Source organism: Dendrobium catenatum, unplaced genomic scaffold (assembly GCF_001605985.2).
Source record: "Dendrobium catenatum unplaced genomic scaffold, ASM160598v2 fragScaff_scaffold_370, whole genome shotgun sequence".
Classification (NCBI taxonomy): domain Eukaryota; kingdom Viridiplantae; phylum Streptophyta; class Magnoliopsida; order Asparagales; family Orchidaceae; genus Dendrobium; species Dendrobium catenatum.
Window position 1 is genome coordinate 2,832,063 of NW_021318832.1, and position 26,548 is coordinate 2,858,610.

The following is a 26,548-nucleotide window of genomic DNA, read 5'->3' on the forward strand; positions in this document are numbered from 1 at the left end:
GCATACATATCTTTAATGATTTGAATATAAGCAATATTAACTCCTTTCTTTTCAAGAACTCTCGATAGCACTTCTCTGGGAACTTTATCATATGTTTTCTCTAAATCAATAAATATCATATGTAGATCCTCCTTATTCTCTCTATATTTCTCCATCAAGCCTCTCAATAAATGTATGGCTTCCATAGTAGACCAACCCGACATGAATCAAAACTGATTTTGAGAAACACTAGTATCATGCCACAATCTACGCTCCATAACTTGCTCCCATAGTTTTAAAGTATGACACATCAACTTAATTCCTCTATAACTCGCACAATCTTGTGTATCACCTTTATTCTTAAAAATAGGAATCAACACACTCCTCCCCTCATCTGAGATCTTTTAATCTTCAAAATAGTATTAAAAAGTTTAAGGGAATGCCCTAGCATTAACACAATGTATTAAAGGATTCATATCATAATTATTCAACAAGTTTTACGCTGATTGTCGACTATCTAACGCAACCTTCCACTTTTCTCATTCAGGACTTGGACCTGACAACGACAGTGTTATCTCAACATTCCCTATCAATAAAAAAGCTAAATAAGGTGGAAAATATGCTTTGGATTTTAACATCACGATTTCATTACCAATTGAAATCAAAATTAATCTTCTTCTAAAACAATAAGATAATAAATCTATATTCAATTGGAATCGGATTTGTTTTTTTTTTTTGTTTTTTACATTTAATTTTGTTTAATCTAATTTGGTTCAACATATTTTATTGTATTATTAATAAATTACTGCTTCGAGTTGATTTGATTATTATGATTTCATATTAAATTTGTAAAACTTTTGTCCATAATATTTAAGAACTATGTTAAGCCACATTGTTCCATAATTCAATTTTTTTGCTATCAATTGTGTGAAATGTCAATTAGGTGAAACTTTTAAGAAAGATATCGCATAATAAATATTATGGCTTTTCAAAGGACAATAATACAAGTTGTGTGAAATTTATTTTTTGGGGCAAAATTAAAAAGGAAGAATTAATTGCCCTAAACAAAACTTGGATTGAGGTTATAAAAATGCTCAAATTTGTGGCAGTTTGCCTCATGTTTGAAAGAAAAAATTTGAGAGCATGAATAAGTAGTTGAAAGTAATTAAAAGCCACATGATGCTATGAATGAAGTAGATGATTTTAGGAGATATATGGAAAATTTAGCTTTAGGACCATCAAACAGTTACCATAAATCAAATTCAATGACCACTACTATGCTTTAAGAGCAACAAATTAATAGATACTGGATATATTTTTAGCTTTGAATCCCTTTCAAGTTGTGAAGTAAAATATAAAAAAATTGAATGCTCTGCCGAAGAGATGAAAAGAGTTGGTCAAGTAGTAAATGGTTGTATGATGCAGGCATCCCCTTCAACAAATTTAAGTATCACAGCTTTCAATGATAATGGAAGCATTTGGCAACTTAAAAAAGAAATAAAAATAAAACAAGATATCCTATTAAAATATGGAAAATTCATTAAAATGAAATTAAAGAAAATTTAGAAAAAAGGGCAAAAAATATAGTTCAAATAAAACAAAACATAGTTTATAAAAGATAAACAACCTCATTGCAGCTGTCTAGTTAGTCAAATGTCACTATGCAAGCTTGCAATGCTCAACTCCACCCGCACTCATGACGATTGATCTCTATCCTACTCGCAACACTCAATCTTCATCCGTTGGCTCCGCACACGCTCACTCATCTCCAATTTCATTGCTCTCTCTCTCTCTCTCTCTCTCTCTAATCAAACAAGTCTAAATCCTCTTGTATTATATTACTTAAAATAGCAAACAAAATAAGTATACATTAATTGAAGTGTTTACCTCATATGCCTCGAGGCATAAAACTTCGAGGCATATGCCTAAAATAAAAAAAAAAAAAATCATAAGCCTCTTTTAGAGCAAAAAATCTTGAACCTTCATCAAGGAATAGGCACCTTTTGGTAAAGGGTGCCCCGAATATCATTTTAAACCATGATTTGACGAATTTGCGCTGGGTCTTTATTCAAAATAAACAAAAGCTGCACAAACACAAAAAAGCACCTTGAAACAATTTTTTTAGTGTATTGTGGGGCTTGCACTCAAAGTAGATGGCTCTTTGTTGAGTCATTCGTTTGATAGATACAGATAAAAGGCCTATGATGGATTACATATAAAAGACAATGAATATGGCAAAAGAAATAATAGCTACATCTTTTACCAACAATAACCATTATAAACGAAGTTTTCAAATAATTGATTGAAAGTGGGAAGCGCAACTACATTGGAGAACGTGCAATGGCTCACTTCTTAAACCTTGAGGTTTTTTTTTTTAAAATAACCCCAACATTACAACAACAAGCCTTTATCCCACTATGTGGAATTAGATACATGAATCTTTTTTCACCATTGTGTCATGTTAGTCAAATTGTCATTTAAATCTTTTTTTTTTAAGTCATATCTAATATTTTCTAACCAAGTATTTTTAGGTCTACCTCTACCTCTCTTTACATAGGTCAAATCTAATACATCTACTCTCCAAATCGGGTCACCAGAAGACCAACATTTTATGTGACCAAACCATCTAAGGTGACTCTCTCTAATCTTATCTACCATCAGAGCTACTCCAACCTTTTCACATATATGCTCGTTTCACATTTTGTTTCTAAAAGTAGAGCCACTCATCCAACTGAGCATCCTCATCTCTGCAACACTTATCTTACGCCTCTCTTTTAATGGCCAACATTTTACGCCATATATCATTGCAAGTCTCACCACTATCTTATAGAATTTTCCCTTAAGTTTGAGGAGTACTTTTCTATCACACAACATGCTCAATGAATTCCTCCATTTCAACCATCCAACTTGAATTTTACTAATAAAATCCCCATATATTTCACCATCACTCTAGATAATAGACTCGAGATAATCTAAAACCTGTACTCTTAGTAATGACTTGATTGCCCAGAGTCACAATCTCCCCACTAGATCTTTTACTACTAAAATTACAATCCATGTATTCAATTTTAGATCTACTCAAACAAAAACATTTAGACACTAAGGTTGACCTCCAAAATTCAAATTTACATTTGACTCCCTCTTTAGTCTTTATCAACAAGAAGAATATCATCATCAAAAAGTATACACAAGGATACATCCATATGACTAAAGTAAAATAATATGCTTAAAGCTGATCCTATATATAATACAACTGAAAATAGGAAAATACTTGGTTAAACCACCTTGTGTTTGAACACAAGTAACAGCTCATTCATACATATCCTTAATGACTTGAGTATAAACATTATTAAACCCTTTCTTTTTTTAACAATCACCATAGCACTTCTCTCAGAACTTTCTCATAAGATTTCTCTGAATCAATAAATATCATATGTAGATCATCATTATTCACTCTATATTTCTCCATCAAACCTCTCAATAAATGTATAGCTTCCACAGTAGACCTACCCAACATGAATCCAAATTGAAATTTGGAGAAACATTAGTATCATGTCGTAACCTATACTTAGAAAAAAAGAAATGAAGAAAAAAAATGTCGTAACCTATACTCAATAACTCTCACCCACAACTTTAAAGTATGACACATTAATTTAATTCTTCTATAATTTGCACACTCTTGTGCATCACCTTTATTCTTAAAAATATGAATCACACACTCCTCCACTCATCTGGCATCTTTTTAATCTTCAAAATAATATTGAAAATTTTCGTAAGCCAATAAATTCCACCATACCTAAGCATTTTTTACACCTCTATTGGAATATCATCAGGTCCAACAACTTTTCCACACTTCATTTTCTTTAAAGCTTCTCTAACTTCGGTTTTATTGATACATTGATAAAAGTACAAAATTTTAGTTTCATTTAGGGTGCTAAAATTACTAAAGTCAATCGTATTCCCACAATCTTCATTGAAAAGCTTATAAAAATATCTCATCCACCTTTGTTGATTATCCTCTTCTAATAAAAAATACTTTTGATTTTCCATTCTTAATACACTTCACTAGAGCTAAATTCTTACTTCTCCTATCTCTTTTGCTTGACTAACTTATACATAAATCTTTCGTCATCCTTAGTTTCCAATCTATTATTATAAATCATTAAAAGCAAAATTCTTTGTATCACATATTACTTTCTTAGACTCTTTATGGGCTCTTTATATCTTCCCCAATTTTTTTAGTTTTTACATCGAAACCAATTTTTTATAACAAAGCTTCTTATTTTTTATTTTTTCTTGCACATTTTAATTCTATCACCAACTATTTTTATAATTAGGAACTTTTTCTTTTGAAGGATAATTTAAAAGTTGTTGGTTTATATGTACATATATAAATATTGACTAAGGAAATCAATGAAGAAGAAAAAATAAAAAGGAATTGAGAGCGGGCATTATGAACGAATAACTTTTTGGGATTCCTCCAATTGTGAGGCATGAGACAACTTGTGCACTAGATAATATGATATTAAAACCTTAATGATAATCAATATAGAACAATAATTTAATATTTAAATAAAATTGGAAGTTATTATATGATTCTTATTGATTGGTGGCTAATATTAGGGGTGTCAATAAATATCACACCTAACAACCCAACCCAAACGCAACTAGAAAAATTTGAATTTTATTTGAGATGAGATTGATTTGAAATATAGACCTAATTAATTTTCAAGTTGAGTTCAGGTTGACACAAAAAGCTTAAAATTGACTCAATTGATGCAATTATCATTTGAGGTTATGAGTTAGTTCGAGTTAAACATGTCATTTTCAAGTTAAACGAATTGTAATTAGGTTAAGCGGGTTGTACTGATCTAAAAAATGTGTTATAAACATTAAATAGGTTGAATGAGTCGGCTTTAAGTGGAGTTTGGGTCAAACATTTTGATGCATATCATAAACAAGCTAAATTTGAGTCAAGCAAACTGATCAAGTCAACTTTAAGTCAGATCCAAAACTTACTCGCAAACCCGAATGAACACTTATAATTAGGCTAACATTATATCTAATGAGTACATTTATAAAGTTTTGTAAATAATGTCCTTAGTTCCGGGTAGTTTAATTAGATGTTAATGTATGGCATGTATTTAAATTTTTTGAGTACAAATATTAAATTGTATAGTGATTGTTAACATTAAATCTTACCGTTTCTTTATCTTAAAATTTTATTGAAGCTTCATAGTAAAATAAGCAAGATGGAGTAACTGTCAAAGCATTATTAAATTTATAAGTATAATAAGGCGTTGATTCAAAGATAAATGTTGCATAACATTATTGACCTGATCTCATCAAATGATATTGATGGGGGGCATCGACAGGAGATTCCGACGCGTCTATCAGAGATGACACCGGAGATCGACGACTATGATGGATAGCCTTTACTACTGATGATTTGTTGTATCTGTAGTTCTTATATTACTTGTTGCTTTTCAGTTTTTTCCCATTTTACCCTTGTGGGTATTAGTTTTATCTTGTAGCCCGAGGGGCATTTTAGACTTTTGCATTTGCTTTCATTTGGAACCTATTTATATGGCCCCTTGTATCATGTATGGGGTATTGAATTATTGAATGAAAATTTTCCTTTGCATTTGTTCTCTTTGTGAGTTCAAAATCATTGAGATCTCTTAGTGAGTTCTTTGTGATCTCTTTGTGAGTTCACTTGGAGAAATTATCCAAGGTTTGAAATCCTTGGTCCCTTACCTCCATCGTAGAAGATCTCAAGTAAAGAAGAGGAAGCAAGAAGCTCGAGCCCCTCCCTCTCCTTGTTGCCGCCGCCCCTACCAAACCCGTCAACCCATTGCCTCGCCGGCCGGCCTCCTTGCCGCCGGCCTTCCTTCCTCTCCACCACCACCACCACACCTCATACTCTAACCCCTCATTGAAATTTGAATTTTCAAATTGTAATTTCTTTCCAAATTTGAAAATTCTATTTTTGGAAAGTTTTTGAATAACTCCAAATTTAATTTAAAATTAATTTGGATTTTATTTCAAATTTTTTCTAGTCATCTTTTAAGTTTAGAAACCCTCTCCCTCCTCTCCCTAACTCCCTCTATCTCTCTAGTAATGACGCCGGCCCCCCCTTTAGGGGAATTTCCATTAAGGAGTAATTAATTTCCCCCTCCTATTTGAAATCCTAATTACTACCAAATATTTCTTCCCTCCAATTGTGCAAAAACTGAAAGTAATTTCAGTTTTTATTTTTTTTTCTCCCCCTTCTCCCTACCGCCGGCCCCCCCTCATCCTGACCCTAATTAATTTTCCATTAATGCCTTAATTGCTTTCAATTGGAAATTCAAACCTCATGTATTTTCCCTCCCAAATCCCTTAGAATTGAAATTAATTTCAGTTCTCAAACAAAGCCCTCCTCCCCTCATCCTTGCTCTACCGCCGGCCTCCCCATCCCCTCTCCAACCCGCCGCCCCTCTCTCCCTCCCATTGGAGAGCCTTTTGCGGCGACCACCCATTCTCACTTTCAAGAATGCATGGAGGAACCCCGAGTGGAACTTCGGGTTTGAGTATGACAACCAAGGAAAAGTTGACATCCTCAAATCACTATTATTCGACGTAGGATTTGATTTCGACGACACCGTCGAAGAATATTTGGATCGGATTCTACCAACACTAGTGGATTCCATCGACGACCATTTTTCCGTCTACACGTGGATCATTAAAGGTCATCCTCCCGTGCCACCTCCACCTCCGAGCTCCTTCTCCACAACGACGTTCCTTGGCACCTCCCTCCTCATGGCAACCTCACTACTAGTTTGGACGATCTTCCGCCGCTCAACCTAGTTTCGTAGGAAAGAGAGAAGAGGCCTCAAGGTGAACAACTCCGAATTAATCGTTGGATTCCAGTCACTAGCTTTTAACTTTATGTTTTTCTTTGTATTTGCTTAAATAGTTTGGTTATCTCCTTGTAATTCCTTTGCCTAAACAAGTTAAACACTAAGAATTGTTGTAGCCAAATTTAATTTGAGACATGATTATATAATTGGTTGAGCTAGTGTTTAAATCTTCTTTTTAATCTTGTGTAACTCAACTCTTGCATCACATCAGATATAGTTGATGTTAATAAGTGATTTAAGTTATTTAGAAGAAAATTGGTTGATGAATAAAATAAAGATGAATCACTGATTGGTGAACAAAGGTTTGCATAAAATATTATTGTGAAAGCAAGCTGAGTTTATAAAAGAAGCTACAAAACTTGAGATCAATCTAAACGGAATGAGAAGGAAATCATGAAGGCATATTAATCACGTAAATGAATTTGAATGGTACGAGGGTGACAAAAATCATGATTTAGGAGATTATGATAAGCTGAAGAAGGAGATGAGTCAATTTTAATTATGAAGATATTAATTATCATGCTAATTAGCGTAGTCTTAAAAAAATGTTATTTGCAAAAAAAAGACTAGTTCTACTGCTATGAGTGGTTGAGGCTAAACATAAATCTTTAATATTTTGATCCAATATTATGCATTTTTATGAGATAATTTTATTTAAAAATTTATTTGTTTTTTGCCATGATAATTCATTTCCAATCTATTCAACTTTCATAAAATCAAGTATGTTAAAATAATCAAAACTTTTTTCTTATATGACATTAATAAAACTTTTTCGCATTTGGATATTTCTATTATATTGCTTAATTATTAATAGTTTATATTTTTTTTATACTTTTAAAATAATATGTATTACGCCATGCTCTAGGCTCCATAAGAACTTTGCACTATAGTATCCTATTTGCTATAGAGAAGTATCACAAAGAAAAAAAAGCCCAAATAGCGGTAAAACCCCCATCGGTGATCAAATCAATCACTTTAGCCTAAAGCCCAATTGAGATCAACAAAAATGACTCCATGGACAAGACCAAGTGCTTTTACATGGCAATCAAGAACTAAGTCCCGTGGTTGAGTCTACACATTTAACTCCACCAAAGTGTAGAATCACAGTGTCACGTATAATGCCCAGTAGTCACCCAAATGTTAGTAGGACCACTAGTAAAACACAAAAAATCTAACTACTTCCAATCAAATGGTACAAAGTGGTCAACTAGAACCATATCAATGCCCCAATCTCGCCCTCCAAGCGACTTGAGGCAGACAAGTTATTATCTACTACTCACCTAGGACAATTAAGATAGAATCAACAAAAATTTGTCCTATACCATCAAATCAATCAATAAAGCCAATAAGGATGCTTTGTGTATATTATTACTATGACTAGATGGGGTAAACTTGGTCAAGGCACAAGATCCTTGAGAATAGAACAAACGAGAACCAGAGCAAAAACAAGGTTCTATGTGTGACAACATTCCGTTGTCAATTCAACTACAGCATCACTTATATCGAGCTAAATTCCAAAAACATACTCGCTAAGAAGACTCTGGGTGACTAGTCCCAAAAGACTATATGGGGGAAGATGAAACAAATGGAAAGCCAACAAGGCATCCAACAAGAACCATTCGGCACCATGATCTAACTGACCTTGTCAAAACTCCAAGAGTTCGACCTAAGAGAGATCAAGAACAATTGGGTCTTTTGGGGCATTATGAGTGTTTAAAGATAAGACATGGTTAGCAAGAGACATGTAGTGCTTTAACATAAAGTCAACAAATATTGGACTACATTGCTACCATTATAAAAATTTCTAATATGCGATCTCTCAAAATGGGCAAAAAACATAAAAAAGGTCAAATCTACAACCCTTCCACGCATTGAAAGGAAATCTTCTTGGAACTACCAAATGTGTATATAAAAAATAGAACAACTTAGACGCATGCCTAAAGGAGTAAAGGAGAAGGCCCACATAAACTATCCAACATAAAAAATATATGGTGTAAGTACTTTGATGAGGACATCGTTCAGAGATTCAGACACGTGTACCGGCGACGGAATCATAGATCGACGGCTACAATTCAGCGTCTCTACTTTTGATGCATTTCTTTATGTTTTATTTAGTTTTGTTGTTTTTCGAATTTACCCATATGGGGAAGTGTTTGTTATTGTAGCCCGGAGGGCAATTGTGTACTTTTCCTTTTTATGTTTGAGACCTACATATATCGGTCTTATGTGTTGTAGGAGAATGATGATTTGATAATGAAAATTTTGTGATTTCTTCTTCTTCTTGTGTGAGCACTAGAGACAAGGGAGAGAGAGCTCAAGGTGAGAGCAAACGCAATACCCACTAGCCGTTAGAAGAGTCCGCGGCTCATGGTTTAATCCATTTTATTTTCTTTTCTTCTCCTCCCCACCCCACTCGCCGGCTCTTTTCCCTTCCACCACCAGCCGTCCTCCCCACCCAAATCCTCCCCTAACTCCACCACCTCAAGCCCCAACCGACGGCCCAAGCCCCTCTCCTCACACTCGACGCCATCATCCCCTTTCCCATTGCTGCCGACCTCCCCTCTTGCACCCCTCCAATTATGATGATTTCAATCATCATAACTCCCTAACTTAGCGCAAGCAATTAAAGGGATGATTTAAATCATTTGAAATTCAAATTTGAATTTCAAATACTTTCCTTATTTAAAAAATCCAAATAAGGAAAGTTAGTATCATGAATCCAATTAAAAATAAATTAAATTGGATTTCTTATTTACTTTCCTAGCCTACAAAGATATATTTGGAAACTCCCAAAATTCTCTCCATAATCCCTATCTCCCCTCATGAAGCCGCCAGCCCCCTTTAGTGGGCTTTTTAATTTGCTTTCCTATTGAAGCCCTCGCCCCACTTGAATTTGAGTTTAAATTCAAATCCGATTTCCCTCCAATTCCACTTAAACCTGAAATTAATTTCCACTTAAACAAATTTTCGTAGCCCTCATCCTAATTTCCCCCCTTACTCCCACAAGCTGCCGGCTCCCCTTCACCCAAACCGCCGGCTCTCCTCCTCTCCCTCCTTCCCTACTTTTCTCCTCCCCTCCTCCCTACTTGCTTGCTAACATATTTTGAGGGAAGCTTGTATGGCCGACCCTAAGGTCGACCACGGCCTCGCCTACAACGCCCAAGGGGAAATCGACATTCTCTGCTCCCCTTTCTACGAGCCGGACTAGGAGTACAACGACTCGGTGGAAGACTACGTCAACCGCATCCTCTACTGCCTAACGGAAATAATCGAGCTTCAAAAACCCAAGGTACCTTGGCTCCTCATCGGAAGATCAACGACTTCTTCTCCTCCAGCTAATTGTCCGGCGAACAAGGCCGTGGTGGCATCATTGGGATTGCTTCTACCATTGCTCCGCTGAACCCAACCCCAAGAGCAAGAGAGAAGGAACTCATGGTGGCTATTTCTTAATGTTACGTCATGGATTCGTGTTTATTTGCTATTAGTATTATTATCTTGTTTTCGTTGTTATTTTGATTGTCTTGTTAAACTCATTGTAACCGCTTGCCATCACTTAATCTTCTAACGGAATTTCTAAGAATTTGACTTGAGTGAACATAAGTTTTTAGCTAGCAAAGATCATGTTCAAATTTTAGTGTTAAAATCCAAAGCAACTCTTATCGCATGTATGTTTCACAGGAGCAAACTATGTCAGCGTTTGATCAACAATTGGAATCATAAGCCATGTTCATGAGCACGTGACAATAACTCATGGGCTATGTAACAACATTTGCAAAAAAACTCTTGCGCATCTTCTTTCCCACTGCCTCAGTCCCATATATGTTTAATCCCACCTCAAACTATATGTGGGAGTTAGCAGGCGTCCCTCACAAAACAAATATCATTTGTTGATCCCTTCAAACAGAATTTAGACAATGTCAACTGAATCTCATTCAATTATGCATCGTGCAGTTTGAATCTGACAAACTTTATCACCCATGACTATTTTTCAACATAAATCAACTAAATTCTCTACACAAGTTTCATTCTTAAGCAAGCTCTGTTTTTACATCATGCTATGCTTGCATGCAAAGATGGAAAAGAAACAACTAAACTTAAAAGGGTCTGTTTTGTTCACTGTTATTTGAATAAAATTGCTATCTACATGGCAATGCTATTAAGATGACAATGATACCTACTAAATGAAGTGTTTTTTGATCTAATGTCGTCTTTATTGAATAATGCATGTTATTAAACAATCAACTATGATCACAACTTTTCTTCTTCTCTTTTTCTTTTGGTCATAGAGAATGAAGAGATGGGGTTATCCATATTATGACCATTAATGCTATTCAGATTAACTCGATGTGAGGTGCAAAATCAAATGAAACTTTGAGTAAAGTAAACATACTTTGCAAAGAAAGCAATAAAACAAAGATCCCTTAAACAAAATAAAGCATATATCTTACAGAACATAGCCAAAACGTCCATCTGGCAGTATCATAGGCACCATTGTTACACCAGGAGCGGTGCCTCTTCCGTAAGCCACAGGCTGCAACCAAAGGAAAATCAAATAAGCATAAGCTGGTTATGCTGAGAAAAGTCGAGGCAGATCATATAGTACCTTGACAGACCATCTCAAAACCTAGGTATTGAAATCAAAAGCAAAAGAAGAAAGACAAGACAAAGTAAAAGCAGATATACCCGAGCAAAAGTAGCAGGCTGAGCACCATAGGCACCTCCAAGTAAACCTGGTTGCAAAGAGCCTTTTCTTAAATCAGTCACAGTCACAGATGGCACTTTTTTATCAGCCGGAGGTTTTGCAATGGAACACTCAAGAACACGCCCTATTTCGAAGAAAAGAAAATTAATAATAACTCAAAGTAAATATAGATGATACAGAAAATAATAATTGTCCATTCAATATGAATAAAAGATTACCATCAAGTTCATATATCTCAGTGTTCTGAAGTGCTTTCATGGCAATTGATCTCTCTGCAAAATGCACGAAACCAATCCTATTCTCCTGTCCAGATTTTACAATAGGCAGAGCAACTTTCGTAATTTTTCCATGGCGTTCAAATAGCTTTTTCAGCTTATCTTCAGTTACAGTATTGGGCAAATTTTTTACATATATTGCCTTAATCTGTAACAATGAAAATAAAAACCATGTTAAGAAAAATAAAGGAATAGCCAAGCAAGCCAAAAGAAACATGCAAAATACCTGCGAAGCTGAAGAAGAGTCCCCACTTTTTGGTTCTGCCCAGTTCACCGTAAGGGCATTGGAATCTAGCTTAAATTCTGGGATTGACATTTTCTTTCGAGAGTACTCTGCACATACATGATTGTAGTATTCAATAAATGCAAAACCCCGATTGCGAGAAGAATTTTGTGGATCCTGGAGAATAAAAAATGAAAAATAAAGATTTAACATAGAAAACAATAGGCCAAAGTCTCACACTAGGCATATAAATCTACTGAACAAAAACGCAAGGGAATAGTCAGCCTACAAAGAAACGTGGAAAACACAACATCGTCAGGACAGGGTAAATACACAAATACGTCTGCAGATTTCAAATTATTTACTTAAAAGACCCTGGCATTACGTGTTATTGCAAAGTTAGGCAATGGTGTTGGACCACGCATATAAAACTACCTTTATTAGTTGCACACCAATTAAACCTGGACCGATTTTTGATACAACATTCTTCAAATCATCCTCAGTCCAGTTCCTGGGTACATTGCCAATAAAGAGCTTATTCTTTGCTTGAGATGTCGAGAACTTGATCTTTTTACCCTGCCACAAGTTGCAGCACATCAAATCATAAGAAATTCATAAAGAGACAGGAGCAAATGACAAAAGGCCACCCAAATAATAGTAAGATATGATCAAGAAAAACCATCAAGCAAATGGGTTGAACTAAGATAAAAATCTAGTAAACGATAACTTTATCACAAAGCAAAAAGACTTGTACAAAACTAGGGGTGTCAAAAATTGACATGAAATGGAAACCCGACACAAACCTGATCCCAAATTTTCGGGTTAAGGTCAACCCATTTGAAAAATGGGTTGGGTTTGCATCTCAATTTCCGACCCTTTTCAAGTTTCGGGTTGGGTTCAGGTCAACCCGATACTAACCCGTAATGACCTGCGCCATTTTTATTAGGGCAAACGCAAGTAGCGCGCGGGCAGGCGAGACTCGGGCAACATGTTGCTGCTTGTAACCTTGTTATATGCTTATAATTCGTTTCGTTTTGCATGAGGGATTTAGGCATTTAGCGGCCGCTCGCTCGTTCTGTCTTTGTCAGTTCGTCTATCTAGGGTTTCTCTGCGGGAGCTCCCCTCGCTTACATTGCGTCGAATCCCTTCATCCCTCTTCTAATTCCTTCAGCTTTTCAGCTTATCCGTTGCTTAGCAGCTTCCTGCTATTGTGTGCGTTCATAAAACATAAGCTCTCCTCTCCTATCTATCATCACAGCTTCAACTCTCAAGAAAAATTACACTGTTTGTATCTTGTCTGTAGTACGATTTTTTGATATTTTAGAAGCTGAAGCATGGAAATTTTGTGTGGTTATTACTGGCTAGGGTGTTTTTCATTTGCTTTAATGCTTATCATGCTAAGATTTTACATGATTATTTTGTCTAATATTTTGTTTATACCACTTGCAAAAGAAGATTGGTCATTTGGTCTCAGTTTTGGCCATTTTCCCGAAGTAGTTAGGGCATCATTTATTTTCCCATTTTTCATTATGATCTTTTAGGGCTTTACAATTTTTTCCAATTCTAACTTCTTATTAGTTGACATAGTTGATAGTTATTTGGTTATTTCCTTTATGCGCCCTTTATACAAGTTCAGTTGGAATTGAAATATTGAATTAATGTGTTCATGGTGTACTGGCATATATTTATTTTAAAGGCCTATTTAAGATGTTCATTTGCTCACTAAAAATATGTTATTGGTTTACATTTTCAGTGCTGGAATTACTCAAATGTATTAGAATAACACTATTATACAGTCTTACACTCTCACCGATTCAATTTTAGTTCACTTAAAATCTGAAATTTCAGTAATGTGTTTTAGTGTTTTTCAATTCCAGTTTGACATGTAAGAAATATTTAATTTTTTGCATTGTGATGTCTTCTAATATTTTGGATAGATGGAGGACTCTAACATCATTCCTAAGAATTTTTTATTTTGATGAAAATGAACAAGTTGGGGGTTATAAAAATGTGATAGAGCCATGTAATAATGAATGTAATGAAGAGAGAAGAAGAGAAGGGGGAGGAGGAGGTGGAGTTGCTAAGAAGCGGAGAAGAATAACTTTAGCTGTTTGGGGTCATTTTGAGAAGTTGCATATTCCAAAAGATGGTAAGCAAATGCATAAACGTAAGAAATGTGGCGTTACATATTTATGTAATGGCAAAAATAACACTGGTAATCTAAGACACCATTTGGAAAATTGTAAGAAAAGAAATATGCGTGATATTGGACAGCTCATTTTACAACCAAACTCTGAATCATCCATTTATGTGACTGATAGTAAGTTTGATCCGTCAGAACTTCGTGACTTGTTTACTGCATGTATCATTATGCATGACTTGCCCTTCTAGTGTGTTGAGTGGGTTAGAGTTCTAGCTCTTTTGGCGTATCTTCGTTGGGACTTGCAAATATTTTTTAGGAATACTGCACGAAGTGATCTTAAGAAATTATTCAGTAAAGAAAAGTGTCATATACGTTTACAGTTAGCTAAATCCATAAACAGGGTGTTCTTAACATCGAACCTTTGGAATTCTATTAATACGGATGAGTTTATTTGTTTAACAGTACATTTCATAAATAATGATTGGCATTTGTAAAAAATGATAATTAGCTTTGATTTCATGCACCACTCATGATGGCATTGCATTGTTTGAAAAGATACAGTCTCTTATAATAGATTGAAAAATAGAGTAAACTTTTCAGCATTACTTTGAATAATGCTTCAGCAAACAATTGAATTTCTAAGAAATCATTTAGCTTTATGTGGTACTTTGCTTTGTGATGGTGTGTTCTTTCATGTGTGTTGTACAACCCATATTGTTAATCTCATAGTTTAAGAGGGTTTGAAAGAGATCAATAGTCCAATAATAAAAATCAGGGAGAGAGTTAAAGTATGTCAAAGGCTCTCAAGCGATGAAGCAAAAGTTTCTTTATTGCATCAAATGAGTTGTCTAGATGGAAAGAGAGGTTTGCGTCAAGATGTTCCGACAAGATGAAACTCTACTTTCATCATGCTTGTTAGTGCTATCTACTACCGACAGACTTTTTACTATTTAGAATTGGGTGATTCAAATTATAAGAATTTTTCAAGTAGTCTTAAGTGGGAGAAAGTTGAAAGCTATTTGCACTTTCTTTAGCTCCTTCCTATGAGATAACATGTGTCATATCTGGCACAAAGTACCCAACAACAAATTTATATTTTCCTTGCATTTCAACAGCTTATGCATCATTGAAACATGAAATGGTAAGTCGACAAGATTACATAAAGAGAATGGCTGCAGGAATGAAAGCCAAAATTGAGAAATATTGGTATGAATTTAGTGTTATATTGGCCATAGCTGTCATTTTAGATCCAAGGTACATTTGTTGAGTGGTGCTATAAGAGACTATATGAAGGTGATTATCTCTATGAACTAAGAAAGGTTAGAGGGAAGTTGTTCTCTTTATTTGCAAACTATAGTTCAAGAGGGAATGGATCAACAGAGCAACAATCACGTGCATCCCAAATGATAGAACATGGTACATCAAGAAGTGCATCTTTAACTATAATTAAGTCACAATTTCTTTAGGTATTACATTCAGTACAATTAATTTAATGGTACATATATTTGTTCATTTCAGTACAATTAATTTAATGGTACATATATTTGTTCATTCCAATATATCTTCATTACAATTATTTTTGATGAGTTTCACACAAAGGACTTTGATTCTTTTCAAGAGGAAGTTGTTATGCCTAGGAAATAAGAGTTACAAATTTATTTAGATGAGCCAAACTTATGCATAAAGATTTATTTAGATATATTGCACTTCTGGAAAGGCAACCAATACAGGTTTCATGCTGTATCCGCTATGGCTCAAGAAGTTTTGTGCATTCCTATAACTACAGTGGCATCTGAAAGTCCTTTCAGCAATAGCGGTAGCATACTAGATCAATATCGAAGTGCACTAAAGCATGACATCTTTGAGGCACTAGTCTGTGCAAAGGATTGGTTGTATGTAGAACATGGTGCTTTAGTGTTCATCCTTGCCCTATTTCATTTCTGTTTTTAGCACATTTAGAAGTTGGGCTCAAATCCATTTCTTTTATTTGTTGTAGTAGTACATAACCCTGAACATGATATTGTTACAAATGATGTCCTCTATTTACATGTCAATCAGAATAATGGTTTGCATAACCAGGTAAAAGTACAATTATTAGATGAGAATGTTGTTTATGGGAAGTTTGTTAAATTTACTCGTTGTTAGACATCTAATTAGTAGTTGAGTAACATACTATTATTGCATGATGACATTGAGATATGTGGTTTTTTGGCTTGTCTATTAGGAGTTTGTGTGGTAGTTTTATGTGGTTGGTGGCAAGTTTTGTATGCTTCTGTTTTCTGGGACCGGGTACTGGTTTTTCTTTTGGCTTTGGGGCCTATTTGGTTTTCTCCATTATTGGTCTGGAGCTGTTGTTTGGGTTTTTTCTATTAGTGGGGGTGTGGTGGTAGTGTCCACGGTGTTAGTGTTTTCTTTGCATGCTTGGGATTTTCTTTTAGATTTGGGCTATTGTGGTCAGGCCGGTTGCTGTTTAGTTGGTATTGCTTAGATTTTTGCAAGTTTGGACATTTTCCACTTTGATTTGTTGAATCATTTTTCATTTTGATTTGTTGAATCATTAGCTTGCTGTTGGAGTGTTGATTTTGTTATTAACTGCTTCATTTGTGGTTTGTTATTATAGTTTCCCGCCAATATCATGTGGTTGTTATGGATAAGCCTGCTCAACTTCTGTTTGTCTCTTGATATGTTATTCAGTTGATTGGTTACTGTTTTGATGAGTTGATTTTAGAATCCAACAAGCTGTATGTTCGTTATTTGAGCCTTGGGGTTGGTGGATTGCTGTATTGTTGAAACCTGTTGTCATATACTCATATATTATTTGTCGTTTTATGAAGCAATGATGATAAACCTTCTAAAATGAAAGTGGTAAACATATCAGTGTAAGTGCTATTACAATTTACAACCAGGTGGCATTTATATTCTCTTAGAATGAGCATATACAATCTAATTGAATGAACAGATACTTACAATGCTAATATAAACCACCACCTTGTATGGTAATATACTAATATTTATTACACTTACAATTCATTATATGATTAATGATTTGGAGGGTTTAATCTGAGTGGGGTTCAAGTTTTCTAGCTATTTAACTGGTTTTATTGAAGTTAAATCTATTTGAAGATTGAAGACAGATTCTTCAAGCAATTTTTTGGGGGACTCTTCTGTATTTTATAAATTGAAGACAGATTCTTCAAGCAGTTAAAGTGTAATTTATAGTTTTCATATTCAGATTTATTGTAAAATCTTTTATATTTTGTAAATTGATTTTTATCTCCCCTAAAAAGACTTGGTTAGAAAATATTAGAAATTATCTTTCTTTATTAGATTTAAACGAGAATTTGACTTTGAACATGACACATTGGAGAAAAAGGATTCATGTAGCCGACCCCACGTAGTGGGACAAAGGCTTGATGTTGTTCTATTTTGTAACTTTTGTTAATTTACTTATAGTTTATATTTTGTAATAATTATTACAAAGTGTAAACTGTTTCTAATTTATATGTGATAAATTGATAATTGGTGTAAACTGTTCTAATTTTATACTTTATAATTTGTACTTTGTATATTGGTTATGGTAAATAATTTGATGAAACGAAACTTGCCTTAAATGTAAACCATATGTTTGTTGCTTTAGACCCGGGTTGGCGGGTCATGTATGGTTGAACTGGACTCGAAGCGGATTTTGGGTCTAAGAATGTGACCCGTTTTTAAAAAATAGGTCGGGCTCAGGTCGGGTCAAATAATGTCGAGTCAGTTTTGGGTTAGACCCAAACCCGACCCGAAACTTGATTTTGACAGCCCTATACAAAACATATTGTTTAAAGTAAAAAACTTATCCTAATGAGCATATAGGAGACCATATATCATAGCAATCTTGTATCTAAAGGAAAATGAGAAAGTACTCAAAGGAGCAAATTTTAAAATGTCCATGGATTTCCACCATTGCGTACTCATTATTGACTTGGTAACTAATAGAGCTTCTATACCCCAGGGGAGCCACCTTGTGGGGCCCAGGAGTTAATTTTCATTATGTAAGGAGGAGAAATCAGGGGAGAAATAATTAGGAAATTTATTTCGAGAAAGATGTTGCTTATTTGAATTTAGATTGGGAAGAAAATTATGATATTTATTTAAGGAAAGAGGACTGATTTGAATTCAGATTTGGGAGGGAATTAAGAAGGTTTTATTTAAAGAAAAATGATTGATTTGAATTCAGATTTTGGATGGAATTAGGAGGGTTTTATTAAGGGAAAGATGACTCATTTGAATTCAAATTTGGGAGAGAAATATGATGGTTTATTTAAGGGTAATTAGGTTGTTTTATTTTCATGATGTGATTTATGTTTGTTATAATTTTCTTAGGAGTTGTTCATAATGGCATCTAGGGTTTGTGGGAGAGCTAATCTACCTCTTGAATAGTAGATAGTTTGTATCTTGCTTTATTATTGAAGGAGAAATAAGAAAATCATCCCTATCTTCGTATTACTGCAATTTCTATTGTTTCTTTCACTATTTTTACTTCCAAGACGTATCAAATTTGTATCAGAGTGACGTTTGGAGAGATGCATCAAAGAAGGTGAATGCGTTGGAAGACAAAGTGGAGCAAATCAAATCCCGGATGGAGGAAAAATTATCAACTATCGAAAGAAGGTTTTGAACCATGGAAGAAAGGTTTACAATCATGGAGAGCCGATTGGAAGGGATGGAGGAAAAGGAGGAGCTCATTGAAATTCAATCCAAAACTCCACTAGTGGTTCCGATTACTAACCCTAACCAAGTGATGTGAAACTAAATGCGATAGACAAGAATTGCTTGTTAGAAAATTAATAACTTGTGAACTTGCGTTGCTAATTTAAAATAAATGCGTTCCAAGATAGATCATAAGAAATTTTCATGGAGGAATTAAGCAAATCAATTACCTTAGAAGCGACATGAAACCAACAAAATTAATCCAATGGATAAGTAATAAAGCAAATGGCTCTTAACAAAAATCCAAGGCTTAAGATATAGATCCTTCACCTTGAAGTCCCTCACTTCACTCATGGATTCACTCGGTTAGCGGAAGAGGATGACATACAAACTCAACGATGCCACTATCACACAAGTGACGCCGAGAAGACTAGTCGCCGGGGAAGAACCCGGATTTGGGGAAGATGGTGGACGCCCGTTGATGATCCAATCGTCGGCCGAAAGTTGTTCGTTGATGACGTCCACAAGGGTGGAAAGGATACAGTTCAAGTAATCCTCGCCGGTGTGGTCGAAGCCGAACCCAACGTCAAAGAATGACGAACGGACGACGTCGATATCTCCTTGAAAGTCATACGCAAATCCGTGATCAAATTCAGGATCTGCCATTCATGTTCGTAATAAATGGAGAAGAGAGGAGGTGGCGGCTTGGAGGGGAGTGAGGGTTGGGCCGGCGTGAGAGCTTGAGAGGGGTGGCTAGAGTGGGAGGCCAGGAAATAAAATCAGGAAATTTGAGAAATTATTTTAGGTTTAGGTGAGTAGGAGGGGATTAATTTGAAATTTTCAAATTAAATCTAAGTAGGGAAGCGGGCAGCAATGGGGAGTGAATGGGCCTAATTTGGTGGGGAATAGGGAGTTAATTTGGGAGAGAGAGAAACCCCATGAAGGGGGCCGGCCACATATAGAGAGGGAAGAGAATAATTGTCATTAATGAGTGGGGTCCACATCACTAATCAAGGATTTATTAAAATCTGAATTAAATTTCATATTTTGTAAGAAAGGGAAGTTTCCGAATAGAAGGGCTATCAATTAGGATTAATTTAAATTTCAAATTAAAATTGAAACTCAATTAATATGATAGCCTAAAATCAAGGAGTTATTTTAGGAAAGTAGTCATTGCCTCATGAGAAATTTGAATTCACATTCAAGACCCAAGAGGGGCCGGCGGCAAGGTTGGATGGCTGCAAGGGGTCCGCGGGTGGAGCTCTTGGCCGGCGATGGGGTTTCAGCAGGCGGCTAGGTTGGGAGGGACGGCGGGATGGGCTTGGTGGAGAGAACCGTGAGGAGGAAAACAAGGGGAGAGAGTCACGGATCTTGGGAGGAGGAAAAAGGAAATTTAAAACCCACAAGCCTCAACTCTTCATCCGCAATAACTCACAAAGAGATCTACAACACTACCTCCTCAAGAACTCACAAAGAGATCTTGAGAAAGCACCACGAACTCACAAAGAGATCAATAAGGGAAAAATTTCATTCAACATTAATCATCCTTACACAATGCATGAGGCCTCTTATAAATAGACCAAAATGAAACTAAAACTAAAAGACCGTAAGGGTAAAACAGTAAAACTGAAAAAAAAAACAACTACATAAAATGACTCAAAATATAAACTCATGATCGTTCCCGTCGATCTCAGGTGGTACACGTGTCGAAATCACTGACGATGTTCTCATCACCAAGATTTGATTGGAATTCTCTAGGCCAAATATAAGGAAAAGCAGATTAGATGGGATAAGTTTGACGAGGAGAGTTTTTTTCATCAAGAGCCACCTCTTTAGGCTCCGATAAAGTGTGAATCAAGGTTTCTGGATGAGGCCCTCATGGTTCTACTGGAAAGGCCTTCATGGTTCTACTGGAAATGACTACCAAGGGAGCATTATTCCACGTGACTATCTAAATCTCGAAGTCCCAACAATTGTTGAACTACCTGAACAGTTCATGACTTTTATGCAGTCCACAGATTCTGGAGAGCTCTTTTACATCTTCCATCGGGATGATGCCCCAAACTGAGTCTATTATACATAAGTATGTCATACATTTTATTCCCTTAACAAAAAGTTGTCAATTCGTTCTCAACATCCTAGGTTTATTGTTCAGAAAATAGTTATCAAATGGAAGGATTTGCCAGAGCATGAAGCCACATGAGAACCTTACGAACTGATCATGAGACAATTCCTATCATTCCACCTTTAGGACAGGTGTTGTTTTTTAGATGAATTGATATGCCAGGGAGGCACACATGGGCCACATTGTGAAGCCTAGTGAAGTTAATTTTCACTATGTAAGGAGGAGAAATTAGGAGAAAAATAATTAGAAAAGTTTATTTAGGGAGAGATGACTGATTTGAATTTAGATTGGGGAAGTAATTAAGAAATGTTTATTTAAGATAAGAGGACTGATTTGAGTTCAAAATTGGGAGGAAATTAGGGAGGTCTTATTTAGGGAAAGATGACTCTTTAAATTAAGATTTGATAGGGAATTAGGAATGTTTTATTAAGGGAAAGAGGGCAGATTTGAATTCAAATTGAGAGAAAAATATGATGGTTTATTTAAGGGTAATTAGGTTTTATTTTCATGATGTGATTTATATTTGGTGTAATTTTCTTAGGAGTTGTTTCTAGCAGCGTCTAGGATTTGTGGGAGAGCTAATCTACCTCTCGAATAGTAGATTACTTGTATCTTGCTTTATTATTGAAAGAGAAATAAGAAAATCAGCCCATATATTCGTATTCCTACAATTTCTACTTGTTTCTTTCGCTAATTTCACTTCTAAGACGTATCACATTCTCAAGGCATAATCACATTAAAGTAATAAATGCTTAACAGGCTAAAACACTCAAGATTTATGGCAGCTGTTTGTTGGAGAAATAAAAATGAATGAACTGAAATAATCAGATATTTAGTAATGCAGGCTAGATGGAGGCCAGCCACACAAAAAGGTGAGATAATAAGGGCATGCAGCTCAAGGCAAAAGTATTACCCACATGGTTTCTACATTACCCACGCAGCAAACTAAAAACTATGCATCAATTAAAGTAAAACCCATACCTTCAACTCAGTATTATTCAGAGACTCAATTGCATTTTTAGCCAATTCCTTGGTCCTGAATGTAACGAACGCATAAACCTTGTCCTTCCCAGATATAATCCTAACCTGTAATCAAAATTGAAAACTATCAGATGCGTGCACAAGAATTCTTACAAGCTAGGACCAGTATAGCTCACCTCCACAACTTCACCAACTTTTTCACAAAAGCTCCTTAGATCTTCATCAGAAACATCACTAGATAAGCCACCAATATAAACCTCAGAACCATGCGGAGGAAGAGCAAGTAGCTCATCATGAATGTCATCATTATCATCCTTCATATCATCACCATAAGTAGTGATTGCAGGGGCGTCATCAGTCTTGGCACCCGCTACCTCCTCACCTTCACCCTCCTCTTCCTCTTCCACTTCCTCATCCTCTCCTATCTCTACCTCTTCCTCTATCTCTACCTCTTCCTCAACCTCCTCTTCAACCTCCTCATATTCAACATCATCTTCCAGGTCTTCAGGTTCAGCAACCACCTTCCGTTGAGGCTCAGGTTCAGCAGACTTGGTAGTTTGAGCACTAGTTCCACTCCTTGGCATTTTACGTTATCTCAAATGAACTTGAAAGGGAGCCGTGAAGGAGACACGGATGCCAGTAATTTTTGTACAAGCAAGGCTGAAAAATATGAAGATGAAAGAAATGCAACCGCCAACAGAAGCTGCAGCTTAATAATACTGACTCAAAAAATGTCATGGGGAATAGCTCAAGGGAATCTCAATGGAAGATATACCAATGGAATGAGCAAAGAATAATACATTATTGGCAAAAGAAAGAAACATTCACACGATAATCAAGAGATGATGCTCCATAAATGTTCATAATGATGTCTTTTGCTGTTTCGATAACATGCTGAAGCTCATAATATATATTGGCAAAAGGAATCAAAATAGTGAAGGAAACATGACAAATCAACAGAAGAAATAAACAAAAAGGAATTAAGAATAGAGCATACTGAACTAGTCAAGGATTTAGAAATAACATATAAAAAATGATCAGCACAGAAAACATTGTAGAAAATAGAGACAACTAAGATTGATGATATGTGAATAGATCTGCAAAAGTGGGGTTGGAAAAAGTTTGAAAGGACTGCATTAAATTATACTTAATCTGCGCATTTGAGAATCCCACAGTTCTGCAAGTTCACATAACAAAACAGTAACATTTAGCTAGGTCTGACAACAAAGAATAATGCACAGGATACATTTCATGAAAAAATTGCATCTCGCATGAGTATTATACAAGGACAAGCAAAAAAAAATTGCCAGCCAAGATGAAGCTTAACTTCACTCATAGATGAAAAAAGAACAAAAATGTCTCTATTACCATGCATCTCTGTAACCAACCAAGGAGCGCCAAGTTTTTTAAAAAGGAGCATATGAGATTTTATTATCTTTTGCAAACCATGGTTTGGTAATATCTATCCTCTCCGCCATCAGAACATAAAAATCCTTATTCTATATTCACTCCCATAGATATCGCATTAGGTTTGAAACAATTTTGCTAAACTTCTTACCTTGTAAACTATTATGAGATACTCAGATTTCTTTCTTAATATTTTGACATTAATTTCTTTGTTCGACTTGTTGATGAGCCATCATCTACTCTCACTAACCCTAAAAAATAATCATTTCTCAATTTATCCAATCAATCAACGCATCCATCTTAATTCTCATTTCTAGGACAATCAAAACAATGATTTCTTAATATCCAAACAATTTCTTCAATAAAGCATAGCTGACGAGATTGCAATTTTATAAATTTGTATGTAAGCCTCCATGATATTCTATTATGTGTTTAGTACTCCTAAAGAACTTTTCATTTTATCAAAAAATCTTAATTTACTTTTTATATCCTTATTTACATCCTCATTTATTGAGATAATCATGGATCCATAGCCAACATCTTTCCATCTATAACAAGCCAGCAATTTGTCGGAAGTAGCTTTCCATCTACAAGAATTGAATAATATGAAAACATCAACTTTCCACCTACAACAATCTTTCAATCTGACAACAGCTTTTCATTTGCAGCAATCCAGCAATCTATTAAGGACAATAACATTTCATTTATATTGCATATTTAATTCTAGATTTCATAATTAAAGGTAGGTTTTCAAATTTATTTCTTTCCACGATAGTTGTTTCTTTACCTAATTATACGTAGCTTCTCATCTTTTTATTCATATAATGAATAAAATTCAATAATACAATCTCAACTCTCCTCGCTTTTCATTATAATTTTCAAGATGGCACCAAAGCCATTACGGCTATACTCTTTGTGAGATTGGTAGGTCCTTTAAAATAGGTCTCTCCTTGAAACTAACAAATCCTTCACCAACACTAAAACAAGAGTTGTAAAATGTATGTAAAGGATCCTTCTGAAAAGCAGACAATGGCAACTACCATAAAGAAGCAAATGGTCAAGAAGCTAGCAACTCCAACGCTAAAAATTCAACCTAAAAATAAAAAGTCAATATCAAAAACATAAAATATCCATAATGTTAAATCTCAACCTCACGATCACAACAGAAATCCGCGGCTGTGAACAGTAATCCGTGGGAAGACTACCTGGATCACATTAATTCCTTCCATAGTTGATTTATTGATTCAGGAATAATTGTATTCTCATTATTATAGAGTTATTTGTTTCCTTATCAATACACCTTGTATAGATCTATAAATAGGGAGTGAATTGCATAATAAAATTCAAGTTTTTCCTCTCAAACTTCCTGATTGCAACATGATATCAGAGCTTTGAAGGAAGTAAAGAGGAAACCATCGAAAGCCAGAGTCTAGCGGGACGAAGACCTACCGGACGCAGCCTAAGGCCGAAGTCTCGATCTCAAGGGACGGAGCATTGCCAATGGAGCCCGAAGCCTAGCAGATAGAGCCGGAAGTTGCGTCCTCACGAGATAGAGCTTTGCCAACGGAAGACGAAGCCTCAAGCCACGATCTCAGGGGAGAAGTTCTGCCGACAGGAGACGTAGCTTTGACGACGGAAGAAATCTCGCCACGATCTCAGGAGAGAAGTTCGGCCGACGGGAGACGTAGCTTTGCCGACGGAAGAAATCTCGCGGAGGAAGCCTTGCCGACAGCGAGAGAGGAAGCCAAAGTACGAAGCCGGGAGCTGCGTGCGTAATCTTGCAGGAGAAGCAAGGAGCTCCTTGCGTACACTCTACCCGATCCGAGTCTCTTAAAGACTCGGCTCGACCCTATTAATTAAAACGAGAAAAAAAAAATCGACAAATTTTTGGGAGCCTTCAGTGTTGTCCAAAAGTCAAATAGATAGTCTTCATCATGATTTAAAATTGCGCAATATGAGGCTCGCCTTTGCGCAATTCCAGTAAAAAACGCCTTGATGCTTACGTCTCGAGTTTTTTTAATGAGGCTTGCGCTTCAACTTTGATGCTATCAAGAATTTTTGTACTTTTTATTTTATTTGAACAATAGTATATTTTGTTTTCTTTTCTTTTTTAGCTATCCAATGATGGGAAAGCATCCAATGATCATGGTAGGTAGTGCATATGGCTTGGTAGACCTATGGTTTGCTGGCTCGATTGGTCCCTGGCTGCTGGTGGTTCACGGGTTGGTTGTTTTGGAGCATTCGGTTTTGAGCTTGTTCTCTAAGTTGCTTGAGCTGAAGTTTAGTAGCTCTTTAATTCTCAAAAGGTACCTCATTATGAAGTTTACTTTTGGAGTGGCCTTGTCCCTTCCCCTTCCCCTTTCTTCTTGTCTCTTGGGAATTCGTGGCTTGTATTAATTGGGGGGCTGAATTCTATGCTTTGAATTCATTGGGAAGTTAATGATTTTTATGCTTTACCTCTTGGGATCTCACGGCTGGCTCCTTATTCCGTGAACGTTCCTCGTTTTCCGTGGCTGTGGCTCTCGGTCCGTGCGGTTCCCTCGTCTCCCGTGTCTGTCTCCTTGGTTCCTTGTTTGGATGTTTATCCGTGAGCTTTGGGGGAGATTTCTATGCTTATTATGCTTTGGTTCTAATGGAAATTAAAGACATGTGGCTCTTGGCATTCCTCTCTCTTGCCTATAAATATTAGAAAATGTTATGAAAGAAGGCAGTTGATATTTGTGAGCATATTTGCTATTAACCTGCGGGTTTATTCGGAAATCCTGCGGGCTCTTTCCAACCTTCTTTTCTCATCCCCTCCGGAAATCCTGCGGGCTCTTTCCACCCTTTCTTCTCGGGCTTCTAACCTCTTTCGTCTCTCCGCAAGTGCCACTCCATCTGTATCCTTCTTCTCAAAGTAAAGCAACTTTAGGGTGTCGTATCAAAGTTGATTTGAAGCGTCTATTGAAGAATTGGACCAATCTTGCAGTGGTGGACCATCGGTTTGCTAGTTCTATGCACTTATTTAACCTACAAATTCGATGCATGTGAGGAACCCGCTCTGACGGTTATATGAGGATAGCGTCTTTTTAAATTTCTTCATTTCTTTAAAATCTCCTAGCATCTTTTGTTGTGTTTGT

General features: G+C 35.9%; 1 protein-coding gene across 4 annotated transcripts in view; it reads right to left on the reverse strand.

Annotated features, from left to right (window-relative positions):
• LOC110105261 (heterogeneous nuclear ribonucleoprotein Q) overlaps nucleotides 1–26,548 on the reverse strand; it is a 39,698-nt gene that overhangs the window by 2,857 nt on the left and 10,293 nt on the right. For 2 of the 4 annotated variants that reach the window (XM_028693812.1, XM_020834688.2), the window contains exons 2-8: nucleotides 22,199–23,199; nucleotides 22,023–22,127; nucleotides 12,517–12,657; nucleotides 12,085–12,258; nucleotides 11,802–12,006; nucleotides 11,565–11,707; nucleotides 11,330–11,412 (exon numbers count right to left, since the gene is read on the reverse strand). In XM_028693812.1, coding sequence (XP_028549645.1) covers nucleotides 11,330–11,412; nucleotides 11,565–11,707; nucleotides 11,802–12,006; nucleotides 12,085–12,258; nucleotides 12,517–12,657; nucleotides 22,023–22,127; nucleotides 22,199–22,606 — 1,259 coding nt within the window. In that variant the 5' untranslated portion in view covers nucleotides 22,607–23,199. The remainder of the gene's footprint in view (nucleotides 1–11,329; nucleotides 11,413–11,564; nucleotides 11,708–11,801; nucleotides 12,007–12,084; nucleotides 12,259–12,516; nucleotides 12,658–22,022; nucleotides 22,128–22,198; nucleotides 23,200–26,548) is intronic. The other 2 variants (XM_020834702.2, XM_020834692.2) reach the window with 2 other exon arrangements.